Source organism: Monopterus albus, unplaced genomic scaffold, assembly GCF_001952655.1.
Source record: "Monopterus albus unplaced genomic scaffold, M_albus_1.0 scaffold150.1, whole genome shotgun sequence".
Taxonomy (NCBI): domain Eukaryota; kingdom Metazoa; phylum Chordata; class Actinopteri; order Synbranchiformes; family Synbranchidae; genus Monopterus; species Monopterus albus.
In genome coordinates, this window is record NW_018128030.1 from 297,179 (window position 1) to 313,753 (window position 16,575).

Consider the following 16,575-nt stretch of genomic DNA (forward strand, 5'->3'; position numbering starts at 1 on the left):
GATTTGTGGAGTAAAATTTTTTTTCCATCACTCTCCTACAGATATGGCTTCGTTCCAAATGGTGGGCGGATTTACTACGAAAGGCGCAGTCAGCCTCCATTCCTCACACTAATGGTGGAGAGCTACTATAAGGCAACCGAGGATAAAGAGTTCCTCAGGTGGTATTTAGGCCTGAGCTGATGTCCTGTCAGACACGCCATCATTCTTCAGCTGCCTTGTGTCTCTCCCATAACAGAGAAAACGACACTAAACATCAAACCCCAGTGCTCGTGTCTCTCTGTGCCTCTGGAACTTGGTTAATTAAAATAGGACTCCTCCGTTTTTGTGGGTAAAAATATAAGGACAGCAAAAGGCATCAGTGGAAGAAGTACTCAGATCCCTTAAGTAAAAGTAGCAATACCACTATGTAACAGTATTTTTACAAAGTAAAAGTCCTGCATAAAGTTTTAGCATCTAAATATACTTAAAGTAAAAGTACTCATTTTTCAGAATGACACATTTCACATGAATGTATATCATATTATTGGAGCTGGTTTTAGCTCATATGCTTATAGTTTGAAGTACTTTTCACAAGCTACTCAGCAGTATATATTTTGCTCCAGAGGTCAGTCTTATGATTGTAATGTAATTTTTGTATTATAATGGTTTTGAAACGGAACTAGTAAATTGTTCTAAAATAAATGTAGTGAAGGGAAAAGTACAATATTTGCTTCTAAAATCTAGTGAAGTCAAAGTATGAAAATACAAAGCACAAATTGAAAATACTCAAAGTACAGATACCTCAAAATTGTACTTAGTTACTTTCCACCACTGGAGAAAAGAGTTCTGAATTGACACATTTCTTCCTGCTGTGTGTGCAAACTTACATGGTTTAGGTTGGCTTTACCGGCTCTGGAGCAGGAGTACCAATTTTGGATGCAGAACCGTTCTGTGACTGTGACGGTAAATGGAACAGTACATGTACTGAACCGGTACCACGTGCAGGTCGACTTGCCCAGGTATGACTTAAAGAAATGTCCTGAATTAAAAAAGATGTGGATATTGTGAGGTGTACTTTCACCTGCACTGACACGTTTGGTTCTTTCCAGGCCTGAAGCCTACACAGATGATCTGGAACTAGCTGAAGGCCTCACTGATGGTAATGGCTTATGAGTGTTCGTGCTCCCAGTGGCAGAGGGAGTGCCCCTTTATGAGCATGAGGAATAATCACCCTGCTGTGGTCATTTCATTCTGTGAAAGAGAGAAAAAACGCTGTGGGGTACTCACTTCTCCAACAAAAGTGGAATGTCTAATTCCCCAGGATGCAATGATCATTTGTGCAAAACAAATTTGCTCCAAAAATACATCAGTACTAGTGGTAATAAATATTCAGTGTTCATTCATTGTGAACAATGTAGCTACACTTAAGAAAATGTATTTAAAGGGAAAGTATTCACTAAAATGTTGAGTTTTGTGAAATGTCTGCATTCTGAAGGCCCTTCCATTCTATATAGTTATGGTTATTTCCTCATAAGAGACTGAATTGTCTGAATGTCTTGAATATTTCAAAACTTAAAAAATTTAGCGGCTGCTTGTTTTCTTTTTCACATCCAGTTAAACTAAACATACATGAGCAAGTACAGATTCGGATTTGTTGTCTCTACCAATGATTTCATGTTTTTTCTTGCGCTCAGACCATAAAAAACAGCTGTGGATGGATCTGAAAGCAGGTGCAGAGTCTGGTTGGGACTTCACATCCCGCTGGTATGTAGTCGGTGACATCCACAATGACGGCACTCTCAGGGGGACGCGCACCAGTAAGATTTTACCCGCTGACCTCAACGCTCTGCTGTGCCTCAGTGAGAAGACTCTTGCTTCATTTCATAGGATAATGGGTGAGAATATGAGCAGCCTTTGACCTGGGAACCAACTTTAGTCTGCACCCAGCTTTTTAGTTCCTAACCGGTGGTGCATAGCGTTGATGTGCCATTTTCCTGACAGGACAGGGTGACTCAGCTGCACTGTATGACCGGGCTGCAGCCCGCAGACTGCAGGCGATTGAGGCTGTGCTCTGGGATGCTGAGAGGGGAGCCTGGTTTGACTACAACCTGGTGACTCATTCTAAAAACTTTGAGTTTTACCCCTCCAACCTGGCGCCTGTTTGGGCGCAGTGCTATTCTCAGCCGGAGATGGGAGAGAAGGCGGTACAATATCTGAAGGTTGGTATACCTCCTCAGCTTCACTGTGGTCCCAAGTCTAAAACCAGAATGCATCATTTAGTTTAAAGAGTCAGGTCATCCAAGTTACAAAAGATACATATTTCTACTTATTGCTAATAGTATCTAGCTGTGCAGGTACAGTATATTTGGTTTAATTTGATTAGGTTTTGAAATGTCTGAGGTTTCTACCTCCATCCCATGTGGAAGTGTAGAGAATTCTGTTTGAGGTGCACCAAGCAGTGAAAAAAGGTATTTCTAAAAATGTAACTGTGGTTATGTAGCATTAGGGGAAAGTGAGGAATTACTCATTCATGCCATTTTTGTGCAAGAGCCCTTTAACTTGCATTTATCATGACACATTTGAATGAGCATGGATGATCATTTTTATCAACACAGCTGCCCTGTATGACCAGTCTCCTCTTCTTCTTCTTCTGTTGGCCATGACAGCCCCACTCTAACTGTTTAGGCTTTAAATATTTTGCAGAAGTGCTTCTTGACAGCTGCTGAGCCAGGAGACATTGTTCATCACTTTATTTCCCCACCAGCATTTTTGAGCTGTGAATCCTCCCTCTGCTCAGAAGCCCACTTCTCATTGGACAGTACTAGGTTGCTCAACCAGATGGCACACACAGACTGCACAGGTTTCATCCAACATGCTCTTCTGGTTGCTCGTGTCTGTACAGGGGAGTGGTGCTCTCCGGTTTCCCAATGGGGTTCCAACGTCACTGAGAGACTCTGGGCAGCAGTGGGACTATCCCAACGCATGGCCTCCTTTACAGCACATGCTCATCGATGGTAGGATGCCTACTATGTCCTGAAACACTATGTCCTGTGATGATATGCTGGTTGTTCAACATGTTGCTCTGTTGTCTTTGGATAGCATTTTCTGAAAATGCACAGTAGTACTAGTGCATTAGTTTTTTCCTCCAGTTGTTTACTCGACACACAGGATTTGAGGAAAGTAAAGCAGGTTAAACTACTGACCTTAAGGTTTGAGTTGAGGTCGTTTACATCCACATTCTTAAAGGTGCCTTGTGGCGCTTAATGAAAAACAATCAAAAGTTAGGTTTACTGTGTTACTCACCAAGATGCAATGTATGTGTTGTGTGACGACAGCGGGGGGGAATGTGTAACATGTCATGTGTGTGCACAGTACAAACACAGTGGGGCTCCACAAAACCCCATGCCTTAAAAACATGACTTCATGATCCAATTAGTGGTCAGTGATTGAAATCACTGCATATTTCCAGGTTTATCCAAACTGCCTTCAGAGGATGCTAAACAACTCGCGTTTGATTTGGCCCAGCGCTGGATCAGGACAAACTGGTTGGCATACATGAAGTATGATGCCATGTTTGAAAAGGCGAGTCTCGTAAGGTTTCAGTATTTCAGAGCCTGTGTTGCACAGTGATAACACAGACGGTTGAATGTGTAGTTTTGTTCCTCTTTGACAGTATGATGTGCACGGAGACGGCAAACCTGGTGGGGGAGGAGAATATGAAGTTCAGGTATTTCTTTCATGTGCTGCTGTCATAACACTAATGTGTCTATAGTGACACTAGTCTTCTGAATTTGTCACTCATTTCTGCTTAACTTGAGCACCTTTGCATATACATATATACTCACTCCTTACTACTTCTGTATTTTCTTTTTTGATCATTTTTGTTGTCACCTAGTTTTCATTTTGGTTTTCTTTCTATTTTCAGCAGCACAGATTAGTCACTTGTTTTATTTCTCATCACAGTGTAAACAAAAATAAAAACACTCTCCATTCTCTGCCATGTTGCCCTGTCTGCAGTTGGGTTTTGGTTGGACCAATGGCGTGGCCCTGCAGCTTCTGGACCAGTATGGGGCGACTCTCACCTCAGGAAGCAGAGCTGTGTCTTCTTGCCTCCTGCTCCCTCTGGCCATCTCTCCCACTCTCATGCTCCAGTGAATCAGAGAAGACAACGCAGCCTGATCGGAGGTTGGATTTTATTATTCCTGGTTTTACTGCACGGTGTGACTCCTGCCCACTTACAGACTTCAAACTAATAGAAACTGGACTAAAAGGTTATATTTGAACTCTCTCTGATATATTTGTACATCCTAGATGATCTGTGCCATTTATTTGGTTAAGGAACCAGATATGATTTATCCCAACTAAGAAATCCTTTGATAAATATTTTAGTGTTGATCCTCAGAGGAACGCAGCCTCTGGTGATATCAGACGATACACATTTAGGCACTTCTGGATTCTCTCCAGTAATGCAGCAATGTTGGTGTTTGCTGCCAACGGAATCGCACCATTAACTTGTCCCAGATATTGAACTGACACTACAAACAGTTATTCACCTAATTCAATTATAACAGTTATTGCTGTAGTACACCAACTCCCACCGAGGCTTCCATTTGCATGTAAACTAAAGCTGGAGCATAAACAAGCTTGTGAGAAATAAAATATGAAGTGAAAGCAGTAAAACGTGGCTTTAATTATATGTGACTCAAGAAACTTTTATTGAATTTTAATAAGTCAACCAAAGAATTTCAGATGACACTTATAGTGTAACACCACATATTAAACACTGTGTAGAAATGAATTCCTGCACAGTTACAGTAGCACTAAATTGGCCGTAGTCCATTATCATGCAGGAGTAAAATTAAATGTTGCATTTCCAGTAAACTTTAAAAATAATGCATTAGATAACACTGGATGCTAAAATGATCTTGTCCTTTTCATAGGTACATAATGCAGATGATTATGGTGGTAGTTTGGTGCAAAACAGCACAAATACATTGCATTTCTTGTAGCTGCTTTACAATAAAAGTCAACATCTATTTCACTTGTAGTGTTTAGCAGTTTGCATTTGTGGTAACTTAATATAGTTCTGAGACGGTGTGCAGAACGGTCACCACTTTGACATTGTAAGTTATTGTTTAGTTTGTTACAGCCTGGAATGACGTCAGGGCTTTGAAAACTTTTTGACAACACCACTGGTGTAACTCAGGATAAAGTCAACATGTTGTGACATTTCTGATTGTTCTGATGAAATTGGTTTTTTCCACTTCTGCTTACTTCTGTGGTGAAATGTAGGTCAAGTTGTGAACTTAAGTCCATATAGTTATTCAAATGTTTGTCCATTAATTTCTCCTGAGAGAAGAAATTGCTTCCCTTTGGCTGTGGAGACATGAGGCCCAAGCAGGGATTTCGCTGCATCTCTCTGTAGCATGAGTGCAGACAATAGTGTGACTTTGCAACTTAAATGTGCAAAAGGCCAATGGGTGCAGTGGCCCATGCAATCCTGCAGATCGCACTCTAGTGATGTGCTGTTATGAGTCTCTATCCACAAACCATAATTGCTGGCTTTTCTTTTTTTTTTTTTTTTTTTTTTTTTTTTTTTTTTTTTTTTTTTTTTTTTTTTTTTACCCCCATGCCTAACTGTGACACCTGTACAGTAGCAGTAGTCATGTGTTCAGAGAGGTTGACACAGCAGTCAGCTGTCATTATGTTTTCAGCCCTCGCTGACAGCAGTAACTCAAGTAGAACCTGCTCCTGATAACGTGCACATTACCACGCCGTTTTAGCTGAAATATGTTGTTCGTTGAATGAGATCGAGCTGTAAAGTGAGGAAGAAATTGTCAGACAGTTACAAAGTAGTGATGAGGTGAAGCTACAATGTGTTTGTGTGCGCATGTGCATTTATAATTATACACAAATCTGAGGAATGTTATTCCGAGAGCCTTGTTCTAGGGGTGGTCCATGAATTGTAAAGCAGCAGTGACAAGTGCATTACATGTTGTGGAAGCAAAGGTCGGGGTGCGTTGTCCTCACCAGCCACCCAGCAACTGGCACTGCATACAAACTAGCATGCACACACAAACCTTTTTGTCTAGGAAGTGCTTTAACTGTTAAACGAAACCAAAGATCTCAAGATTCATTCCCCTTTAAGGAAATTCTGATTCACTTTACAGACAAGATTTGTTGAAAGTTATGTGATTACAAATTGGATGATTTATTCAGGTCTTTAAAATTCTACATGTACAGAAGACATTTTCTTTAATACATGTACCTCTGGACTTGGATATCTTAGACAATGCTACTGTGGCCAATGCAGTACCTGATTTCCATAATGGGAATAAGATCCAGCATCATGTGCAGAAATGTGTCAAATCATATCAAATAGCAGTGAAAGGGGGAAAGGTAGGCACGGAGGACAACAGAGGTGCATTCATATAGTGTGTCTGAATGTCTGTGTGGCTTTAGACGAATGCCTGCACTTCATTACTGTTCCCTGGCTCAGCCTTCACTAGCCCCTGCAGCACACATCACAAAGACTGCTCGTTATCCACTGAGTCCTCGTGGTGCCTGCTCACTGCTGCAGGAGCCCTGCTCTGCACTGCCAGGATAATTCTCCCCTCCCTCCCAGGGAGGCTGGCTGTCTGTCCTCTCACGGTGAATCAGAGCCGAAGATGATTCCTTGGCTCCTACTGGTTCTTATTCAATACGCTTTAATCAATAACTCATTGAGGGATTCTGCTAGTCTTTCTGTGTAATGCATTTCCCTAATTCTGATCATGGCCTTGACAAAAAAAAAAAAATTGATTTGTCTCTGTCTTAGCAGCCACATTGTTTGGAGATTATACCAACTCCTTGACCTCTAAACTGGAAGGTCTGAGTAACTGCGTTATTCAGATAGAGCTGAGATAGCTTAGTAATAATGATTCTGCAGCATCAGGCTTTTTATAATTTAACTGTGGAGGAATCATTTCTATTAAATTTCTCCTACTTAAAAGGAGGTTTTGAAATCCAGTCTCAGGGGAAACATAATGTCTCGGTTGACATGCCCAAACCCTAACACCTAACCCTTGAACTTGAGACTGGGAGGAATCTTTTCAGAAATAATGAGCATCAAAAGCGATTTGCTTATTGTACAGGTGATGTTCTACCTGCCTGGTGTCTTGTCTGTCACACCTCCACCAGTGTATGCAGCTTCCCTTTCTGGTGCTCCAGATTCTGTCCCTCCCCCTTCGCTGTGGCCAGTAGCTTTCCTTCTCTGTTAGCTTTTTGAAGGCCTTCTGTAGACTTGTCCTAGCCGTTTCTAGCCGTTGGACTGCTGATTTGCCCACACAGCCCCTGCATCCACTGAGTCAATGGTTGCAGTCCACCAAGCATTAGCTCAGAGTACTTCAGCTGTTTGCACTCGTGTTGCTGGCAACCTCTCCTTGTAAGGGACAGTAAGTTCGATGCTCTTGGTAGTGTGTGTGATCTCAGGTGGGAGAGCTAGCTGTTTGTCCAGGTCAACTCTTATTTTCCAGGCCTTTCCAGGAGAAAGCAGGGATGTTGTCTTCCCTGCTGTTGGCTTTTGTCTGAACTCTCCTGGCTTGACAATGGGAATAAACCTGAGGAGTCATTTGGCCCCACCCTCCACTTAACCCAACAGCTCTACTAGCTTCCTCAGCACTAGGTTGTGCCAGTGCCACCTTGCAGTCCAGCAGGATTTCCTGGAGGCCTGAGTTGCTGTTGCTGCACAGCAGACATTTATCCTTATTCCCAAACCACTGGAACAGGTTTTGGGGACATGGGAGGGTGTCATAAGTTATCAGGAAGCTGAGTTGTGCTTGCGGAGTTCAGCAGATGTCTGCCCAACTAATGCCTCTGCTTGTGTTGGCTACCATCATGTCCATGCTCCTTGCTGCCACTGGGACATGGCCTTGATGAGGTAATGCTCCTGCTTCGTCAGCGTGACCTCCTCCATGACCAAGGTCTTCCTCTTCTCCCTTGTGGTTTTGGACCAGAACTGCCCTGGTTCTTCCGCAGCCAGTCCTGCCTGACTGTCCTGTGCTCTTCCCAAGACCTTTTTATGCTGCAACCTGCTGATGGCTTGGTCCACTATTGTCTTCCGCCTGCGCCCACCAAACAAAAGGTATGCAGGTAACCACTGGAGCAGGCACAGTTTAACAGAGTGAGTAAATCACAAGATGGTGCCCACATCCCAACACTGAACATGGTGTGACACAGCTTCACATTCTCCCTAAGCAATATAGTAAGTCATGGAATACACCTTGCATGTGTTATTGACTATTATTATATTTAATCGTGTGGATAATTGTCTTTTTCAAACACAATGGACAAAGCATGCTATCAAAAAGTTTTCTTGGTGTAAGCAATTTTTACAAAATGACATACCACTGATTTAAAATACACATTTTGGGTAGCCTACGTGCAAAATGTGTCATTCTCATTATCTTTAGTAATTCAGATTTGTGGCTGGTAAACAAGGCTACTCCTAAGCTTGTGATGTTTGTTGGAAATTTGACTACTACATTTTTTATCCTCATATTTTACATTTTAATATTAGGTGCACGTGTGGACCCTGTGAACTATACCTACTGAAAATGTCAACACGCTGCAGGGAGATACCACAGGTAACGTTGTTTTTACTCAGAACATTCCTGATTGCAGCTCACATGACACATATGTTTGTAATTCAAACTAGGTCAGAAGACAGCTGCAGCAGCAGAGCAGTCCATCGTGCATGGCAGAGCGTCCTGGGCTGGACCCTGTTTGCCTCAACGTGTTCTCCCTACAGAATGCATTCAACACAGACCCAGCTGACTGACCCTTTACGGCTAAGTGGAAGAGAACAGTAAGTGTTTCTTTTTTTTTTTAATTCATAAAATATGTGGTTACCTGTAAGTCTGTTGGATTATATCTTAGATTTAATGAAATATGTTGCAATAATTCAATCAAAAATGTAACCACACTCCTAAACAATGCTGCAACATTTAGGCCAAATTCTAGATCAGGGCAATAGTTTCAAAATATCTGTAAAATGTTATGTTCACACCCATTTATAACTTTAATAGCCTGATTGTGTCAAGTGTGGTCCATTGGTAAGCCACCCTCTTGAGTGTCAGAACATCTCATAGCAAGTACTGTAGAATAAAAATATACTAAATACTACATACATTATGAAGTGTTATATCCTGTACATCCAACAATATGTGACCTGTATACATAACTCAGCCCTTGAGGACTGGGATTGGGCACCCCTGACATAACCCCTAGTCTTCCCATATATATATATTTATACACACATCACATCTAGATGTAATCCATCTTCATAAACATCAAAGAATTATCAGAAATACATAAAAGATATGTGCAGATACCTGAAGTGCCCCAGGGGCCCCTCACCCGCACCAGACCATCCTCTAAAAATATACAGTCCCAGACATTTGGGCTACTCAACATTGTCTGGGACTGGATGTATTTTGAAACACTGTGGTATTTTTTGTGATTTATTTAGTATCTTGAATTTTTTTTTTCTGAGATGCAATTATTTCGAGGGTACTGTGTTTGTAACTAATATTGGTAAGTGCTGTTAGCAGTCCTGACCCTCAGTGGGAGGACCAGGCCAGTCTATAGCACAGAGATGGTTAGTTAAAGATGAGTGGGAATGCAAAGTTTACAGTTTAAAACTTTGACCTGACAAAGATTCAAAACATTGTCTGTGGAGGAAATGTGCATGAATGACCTTTTTCATTGATGTTTTAGAATAGCCTGGAACCTCTACATGTACAACTACATTTGCCTTGTCATAAAAATTATTGCACAGCTGAGATTTCATGAATACTGTAAAACCATTTATTTCTATCACTCACACACATCAGTATTCATAACATGCATCATTGTGCCACTTTGGCCAAGAGTAAACAAATTAGGCCCCACTTTATACAAGCAAAACTTTCAATCTTTTCACTGAGGAAAAAAAAAAAAATCTAGTTATCATGGAAACTTAACTTCTTGCAGTGTAAATATCGACCATTTTATTCGTTACAGGTATCCAGCTCATCGATGCTTGTACATTTAGGCATCTGCCTACAAAATCTATTTTACAGGTTTGCACATTTCAGTTTCAGATTTCAACTTCTGGCCAATTGTGTGGCCTGTAGTGGCTCCAACGCTGCTGATTGGTCCAGAGTTGAAAATCTTGCCCTCTTCTCTGCCTACAGAACTGGACTACACAGTAAATGTGTGGAAAAAGTCCATAAGCACACAAGTTTTGGTTTTGTTTTTTCTTGAATCAGCTTGTGAAGGTTTGTAAGCCTGAAACTCAATGTGCAAACCTGTAAAATGGAGCTTCCACACCAAAAGGTCCATGTACTTGTTGGCCAATGGATTTTCATTCATTAATAGTAAACCACACAAAAGAAATGACCATTATCTGATGTTTTATGTTTATATATGGAATTCAGAAATTAAGAGCCTCAGATCTGTGCGTCTGTCTGCTTGAGCGAGGGCAGAGGCCACAGGTGCCTTGTGCTCTGGATTCACACAATCCTTTCTGCAGCGGTGTTGTTTATTTGTACTATGGAACATATAACCACTGTGTTACAATCAGAAAATAACTTTTCTTTTTGAGCTACCACTTTATTCTAACGCCATTTACTTTAGTTTGCACAATCACCACTACTGTCACTCTGGCAAAGGCAGCGAAATATTTAGATTTTTATCAGTGGTACAAATAAATGCAGCCAGAGCGCAGACATCTGTCTGTTCAAACACACACTACCTTAATTCCAAATTTCCGTTTGTTCTCCTTTCAAAATGAAAATCCATTGGCTGCCAAGTGCAGACCCAGAAAACTAAACTTACAAGCTTACATATTACATTAACAGGTACAAACCTCTGTTTCAGAGCACACCTTTGTCAGTCGCTTAATGTTCCACACATGAGCTGGTCCCAGTGGTGGTTCTGCCTGCGTGGAGTTTCCTAGCGCCTAAGGCAGCCCTGAAGATTGCAGCCCGCTGCTGATGGAGCTGGGGCCACAACGACATTCTGGATTGAGGCCCCTCAAGCAGCAGCCACTGTGGGATGTTGGACAAAGAACATGAAATAGTTAATATCTGCATCGACACTGCCTGAAAAGTCTGTTTTATAAAGTTTTATTTTTTACTGTTTTTCTTCTGAAACTGATAGTACTGTAGTCACCAGCCACTTTATTAGGTACAGCTGTGTCTATGAAGCTGAAAGTGTCTCATAAGTGGATAATGGTTAAGGCGGTGGTGTACTGAACGACATTTTTGCCCTCCCCAGCTACCTACATGAGAGGGTCATAATATTAGGAACACCTTTAACTATGACCTCAGTAATAAACATAAGAGTTTATACATTTTGAAGCGCATACAGGTGTACCTAATAAAGTGGCTGCTGAGTGTGTATATACTGTATACATGTACCTTTTTTTGTGCATGTTAAAGACGTTAACACTTACAGAGAGTGTCGACTTGTTCTTGACTGGTGTCGCAACACATCCAGGCCTTTAAATCAAGGGCCTCCTGCCACCGTTTGTGCCTGGTCAGCAATCTCAGTAAAGTGCAGCCTAATTACAGAAAGGGACAATAAATATAATTAACCAGACTGTAAACATATTAACCATTTTAAACAACAGAAAATTTAACTTACCTGCACACCATTCCAAGAAGTGGAAATGACATAGCGAAGTGCCTCTATGGAAGACGTCTGGGGGCGTGGACTCTGCTTCCCGACATCCTTCAGGAGCCTCTTGGTGGTCAGCACCTTCTCCAGCTTGTTAAAAGCTGGAGTTGCTAAAAATAGAGTATTCAGTAGTATTTGGAGAACAGTGTTTGCACTTGCATACAATAAAATGATTTTATCACGATATAAAAATGTGGTGGTTAATTAGTTAATACAATAAATATGTAAATGATACGCACCTGCTGCCAATCATTTCCTTTCATCCCATGTTTGGCACAAAGGGATGTGTGGATGTCTGGCACAAGGAGAAAATTAATGTCATACAAAATCAGATTCAACAATTTACTGTTCAAGTTACACTCAGTCCAGTGTGTAAAGCAATTCCAGGGCGAGATCACAACTAGAAACACACAACAATGCAGACAAATTTTTTATTCGCACTAGACAGTAAGTGCAGAATGGAACTACAGCTGGAAGTCTGCAGAAGGCAGGATGGGCCCACACGAACTGAGCAGGGTGACCATAAATCACACTAAAACCTGAGCAGGGCCACAAAAAAGACCTGGATAAAAGGTGATCTAAAACAAATGTGAAATGTGCTACTGATGTCAGCAGTCAGCTGGAAACTGCACAACCCTCCAAATGCAGAAAAAGGGGATGACTTAAGGTATCATGCACTGTCCATATCTAAGCACAAGTCTAGCACGCTATACATTTAATCAATGGGAAGAAACTACATTGTTGCGTATGGTGAAAGAATATAAAGACCCTAACACTTTGAAGTCAGGGCTTTTCTCCAGATGCTGGGGGAATGTCTGTCCCTCTGAACCATGACCTAAAGAGCATACCTGTACTGGACGGAGACACCGGTGCCTGGGCTTGGAGCCTGGGACAAGGAGTCATCGAACAGAGGAGCCGGTGTCTGCAGCCTGAGAAGTTTCATGACACTGAGGAAAATGAAAAGAAGCTTCAATCAAATCCTGCACACGCAAACACACACACACGCGAGTCAGAGATCCTCCTGGTCATCATTTGAGACTTTTGGATTTCTACTCAATCCAGATGAATTACTCTTTCCAGAATCCGAGGAGGATGGGAGTAGTGATTTAATCCGAACAGGGAAAGAATACATACAAAGAAACGGGTGGTTGCACCTGCTAAATAAAGCATATAAACTACAGTTAAAAATCAGTTTTATTATAATCTGGATTTCTTTAAAGCAAGGGTGTAGGCTTGGTCTCAGCATTGGTAGGAACAAATCAGCCCCCCCAACACACCCCTGACCTGAATTAGAGCCTCACCTGAAACACTGTTAATGCACCTGTTCCCTCATCAGCCTGCTCTGCTTCTCTTGCCTGATGCTGCTTCCAACATATAAAATCATTTGTTTTCATGCGGTTTCTAGCTTATCCATGGCAATGAGCGCTTTTGGTGACAGTTAGTGAATATTTTTGTAGCAGGCCTGTCTCTCTTCAGTGCTGCACTTTGTAGATGGTCCCTGTGCACATTGAGACCAATGCCATTTGTCTGGAGCAGAGGACGGCTCATTCTGATAAACATGAGCTTGGAGCTCGTTGTCTACATGACTATGAAACAAAAGAGGCATTGTTTGCATTTTAGCAATGTTTTGCTCTTGATACGGAAACTTCAAATCTGTGAATATCTTTCCCACACCACCGAAGTCAGCCACTGTAACATACCGTTGTCAGCACAATGATCCCCAGCTAACGCCTCCTCCATGTCTGGGAGCAAATATGACAATTGCACGCAATGTGAGCTTTAGATCGCCCCCTCCCTTTCACTCAATCGGGCACATCGGAATGATCTAATATGACTTCACTCCAAAGATAATGTGCCCAGGTTTATTCAAATGTTGGGAGGGACACTTCTGTCCTCCCAGAACAGTGGTAGGGCCACGTCCCTAGCAAAACTACACGTTTGCAGCTTCTCCCCTAGGATGTAAAATTACAGATGTGGTTGAGCCAGGTTAATAATGTCAATGATCTAACAGGTTGGCTTTAGACCCTAAAATGAACATATGAACAATGAGATAAGTGAAAAGGGATTTTACTCTTCTTGACCGACTTCAAAAACTGTCCATTAACATGCAGATGAATAGCAACTTGATGCTGGTAAAGTAATGCAACAAACAAACCAGGAGGGTCACGGATACTCTGTGTAATGCCAACAACAGACACCTGGGTTCAAAACTTTTAATCTCAATCAGATCTGATGAGATTTATTCAGGATCAGACAACTCAGCCAGAATTTGTCCCAGTATTTCAAAGCAACTCAGGATAAGATCACCCTGATCCAGATTCAAGATTTTCAGGATTACCAAATCTGAAATATCAGTGTTTCAATCCTAACCATTTCCACTTAGTGTATCCAAAGAACAAAGAAGCAATTCAAAGCCATTTCCTCTAAACCAGAGACTGAGTGGTGGCAAAGTGTCCATAGCTACTTTTTAAGGTTGATGATGGACTCGTGACTTCTGTGATGAAGATATCTGTGACTGACATTCATTTTGTTGAGATAATTTTATGATGACAAACTCGTTATTTGGTTGAATACACTGAGTTACAATTTGCAAGTGGCCACTGCAAATTTGACAAAAATAAACAAAAGTATATCAGCCATATAAAGGCGACAAATGATGTATTATTCCACTCTGCAAACTTTACCATCTTATTTACAACTAAAACATACTTTTAAAATTGACTGCATAGTAAAATTTGCTGTGCTAATCCAGACCCCTAGTGGGACAAAGGTCATGTTGATCCAGATAGTTTGGATCAATCTGACCTAAATCCAGCGGTTTTCTTTTTAACTACCGGGTTGGGGGATTTGATCCAGATTAAATCTTGAAGTTGATTTCCTGATATGGTCTGATTAGATATCAAAAAAGGATCCCAATCGTGTTTTTTGGGTTTTGAACTACCCAAAACCCAACTCTGATCCACGGAGAGAGGGATTATGTTGAACTCCTGGGCCCTGAGTAGCAGCCAAGCTGCGCAGCGATAGCATGCTATAAGAACGATATCTTAGATTAACAAGCCAAGTTACCATCACCCAACCTACTGATCTGGCGAAGTTGGCGCAAGAAGTTTCACACAAATCCTCTTCTACATTCTGACTGTTCCTCAAATTTATTGGTCAGAAGATTTACCTGCTTCAGTGTGTGAAGCTACCGTTAGCTGTCTAGCTAATGTGGCTAACTAGCTAGACAACTAATGTGGCTAAACAGGTCAAGAAGCTAACTTCTGAATAAATATAAAGCAGTATATTAACTTTAAAAAGAGAAACACTTGCAGCTTCACGATGAGAAGTAGTGTCACTGACAGTCAGAATCAGTCCATCCTTCAGATTCAGTCTCCAACTTTGAGAACTAGCCCTCCTCAGCAGACCTACGTGAAACAGCTTGCACACAATGAAGACAGCAGTCAGCACATTTCCACCTTAAATAAACGACTGTGCTGTGTCTCGAGACCTTGTGATAATGGAAGTAAAAAGCGAACTTTATGTACATTGCTACGGCCAACAACAGGGCATTTACCATGCTTAGCTCCCGGTAGCTTGTCTGTCAGACAGGAAATGACGAACATGGCGGCGTTAGATTGCAAACTGCGCCACAGGTGAGTCTACCTGACAGCCCCCTTGTTACGTAGACAAGGGAACGAATTGTGAATGGCCAGTTAAGGAGAGGGGAAATAGGGCTCTGTCACATTTGATGTGTTTCTACCATTGACACTTTTCGGATGATTTTAAAAAGTAGATTCTGCATTCTATGGGACCTTTCTCTACTACATTGAATGTTCATGAGTAAATATGCAACAATTAAAGTTCAAGAAACAAATATACATCCTTAGTCAAGAACATTCACTGGCACAAAATAGTGTTAATCTTGTCAGAATAAGAGGCTGGTAAAGGTTTTCAGGGGCTTTGTGGAAAAAGATTATTATTTTAAAATCACATTTTAGCTTAAAAGCAAGTGATCAGGGTTTTATACAAAATGGTCAGAATTTTTTCAGACATCTTGAAATGAACACAGTTTTGTTATTTGATGTACCACTTCTCTAAAGTATTTAGGACTGTTGCCAAAACATGCCACTGTGAGGCAGTAGAGCTCTTTGTTGTATTGAATGATATTCCATGATTTCCCAGTCATGCCATTTTATTTTGGTGGTCATACAATCATTATGGACACCATAAAAGCCTGTCAACATTTGTGGTGTGGCGCAGTGCCCTGGCCTACCGGTGGAAGCCTTTTACCAGGCACTTTACATTGTTAAGGAAAAACTATTCACATGCTCAAAGTTTGTCTTCGAAGATGGTTTTGTTGTGTTTGAACCTGAAGCCAAGAAAATCACACACAATATTTCACACAGATTTTTCCATTACCCAGCTGAGTGAGATGTCAGTGTGATGACTGGCTCAGATCAATAGCATGCTCTAGGGCTGTACATTCTTCACTGTGAGGGAGGGATGGCATTGTTTTGTCAGAGTAATTGAGAGTGATCACAACTCATGTAGATGTCACGGAGAAAGCATGCGTAAGGTTATCACATTTACGGTTCCAACATCCTTTCACCAAAAAATGAAAGCAGTGCTGTGTTAACTGTCTGGGCTTGCTGCGTAATGGCAGGATGGAGTGTGTTATACAAAAGCATCAGAGCCATTTTTGCACACAGCGAGGCTGACTGCATGGTAGCTTCGTCATGGGATGCAAACAAGTCAGTCAAACAGCCAGGCAGGGGAGGCCGCGCCTGGAGAGGGTGATGAGCTAAGAATCAGGAGGGAAAAGAAAGCAAGGGATTGAAAAAGAGCACATGAGGAGTCCTGCTTATTACAGCTGCACAGATGGTGTAGCAGATGAGATGGGAGGGTTAGATGGAT

General features: G+C 41.5%; 1 protein-coding gene and 2 long non-coding RNA genes across 4 annotated transcripts in view; 2 read left to right on the forward strand and 1 right to left on the reverse strand.

Moving 5' to 3' along the window:
• treh (trehalase (brush-border membrane glycoprotein)) overlaps nucleotides 1–5,547 on the forward strand; it is a 7,582-nt gene extending 2,035 nt beyond the window's left edge. The window contains exons 7-15 of the mRNA XM_020614739.1: nucleotides 42–158; nucleotides 876–998; nucleotides 1,089–1,138; nucleotides 1,674–1,874; nucleotides 1,981–2,198; nucleotides 2,882–2,993; nucleotides 3,449–3,561; nucleotides 3,653–3,706; nucleotides 3,997–5,547. Coding sequence (XP_020470395.1) covers nucleotides 42–158; nucleotides 876–998; nucleotides 1,089–1,138; nucleotides 1,674–1,874; nucleotides 1,981–2,198; nucleotides 2,882–2,993; nucleotides 3,449–3,561; nucleotides 3,653–3,706; nucleotides 3,997–4,134 — 1,126 coding nt within the window. The 3' untranslated portion in view covers nucleotides 4,135–5,547. The remainder of the gene's footprint in view (nucleotides 1–41; nucleotides 159–875; nucleotides 999–1,088; nucleotides 1,139–1,673; nucleotides 1,875–1,980; nucleotides 2,199–2,881; nucleotides 2,994–3,448; nucleotides 3,562–3,652; nucleotides 3,707–3,996) is intronic.
• Nucleotides 5,548–5,592: 45 nt separating this feature from the next.
• LOC109968491 (uncharacterized) lies at nucleotides 5,593–12,625 on the reverse strand. Of its 2 annotated transcripts, XR_002276110.1 has the most exons (6): nucleotides 12,528–12,625; nucleotides 11,919–11,974; nucleotides 11,647–11,789; nucleotides 11,456–11,563; nucleotides 10,868–11,048; nucleotides 5,593–8,081 (listed from the first exon to the last, which is right to left on the reverse strand). It is a non-coding gene; the product is annotated as an uncharacterized LOC109968491 (long non-coding RNA). The 2 variants fall into 2 exon arrangements; XR_002276109.1 differs by lacking the exon at nucleotides 5,593–8,081 and having other exon boundaries at nucleotides 9,189–11,048.
• On the forward strand, nucleotides 8,088–10,965 carry LOC109968493 (uncharacterized). The gene is made up of 3 exons (XR_002276111.1): nucleotides 8,088–8,603; nucleotides 8,675–8,824; nucleotides 10,879–10,965. It is a non-coding gene; the product is annotated as an uncharacterized LOC109968493 (long non-coding RNA).
• Nucleotides 12,626–16,575: the final 3,950 nt, after the last annotated feature.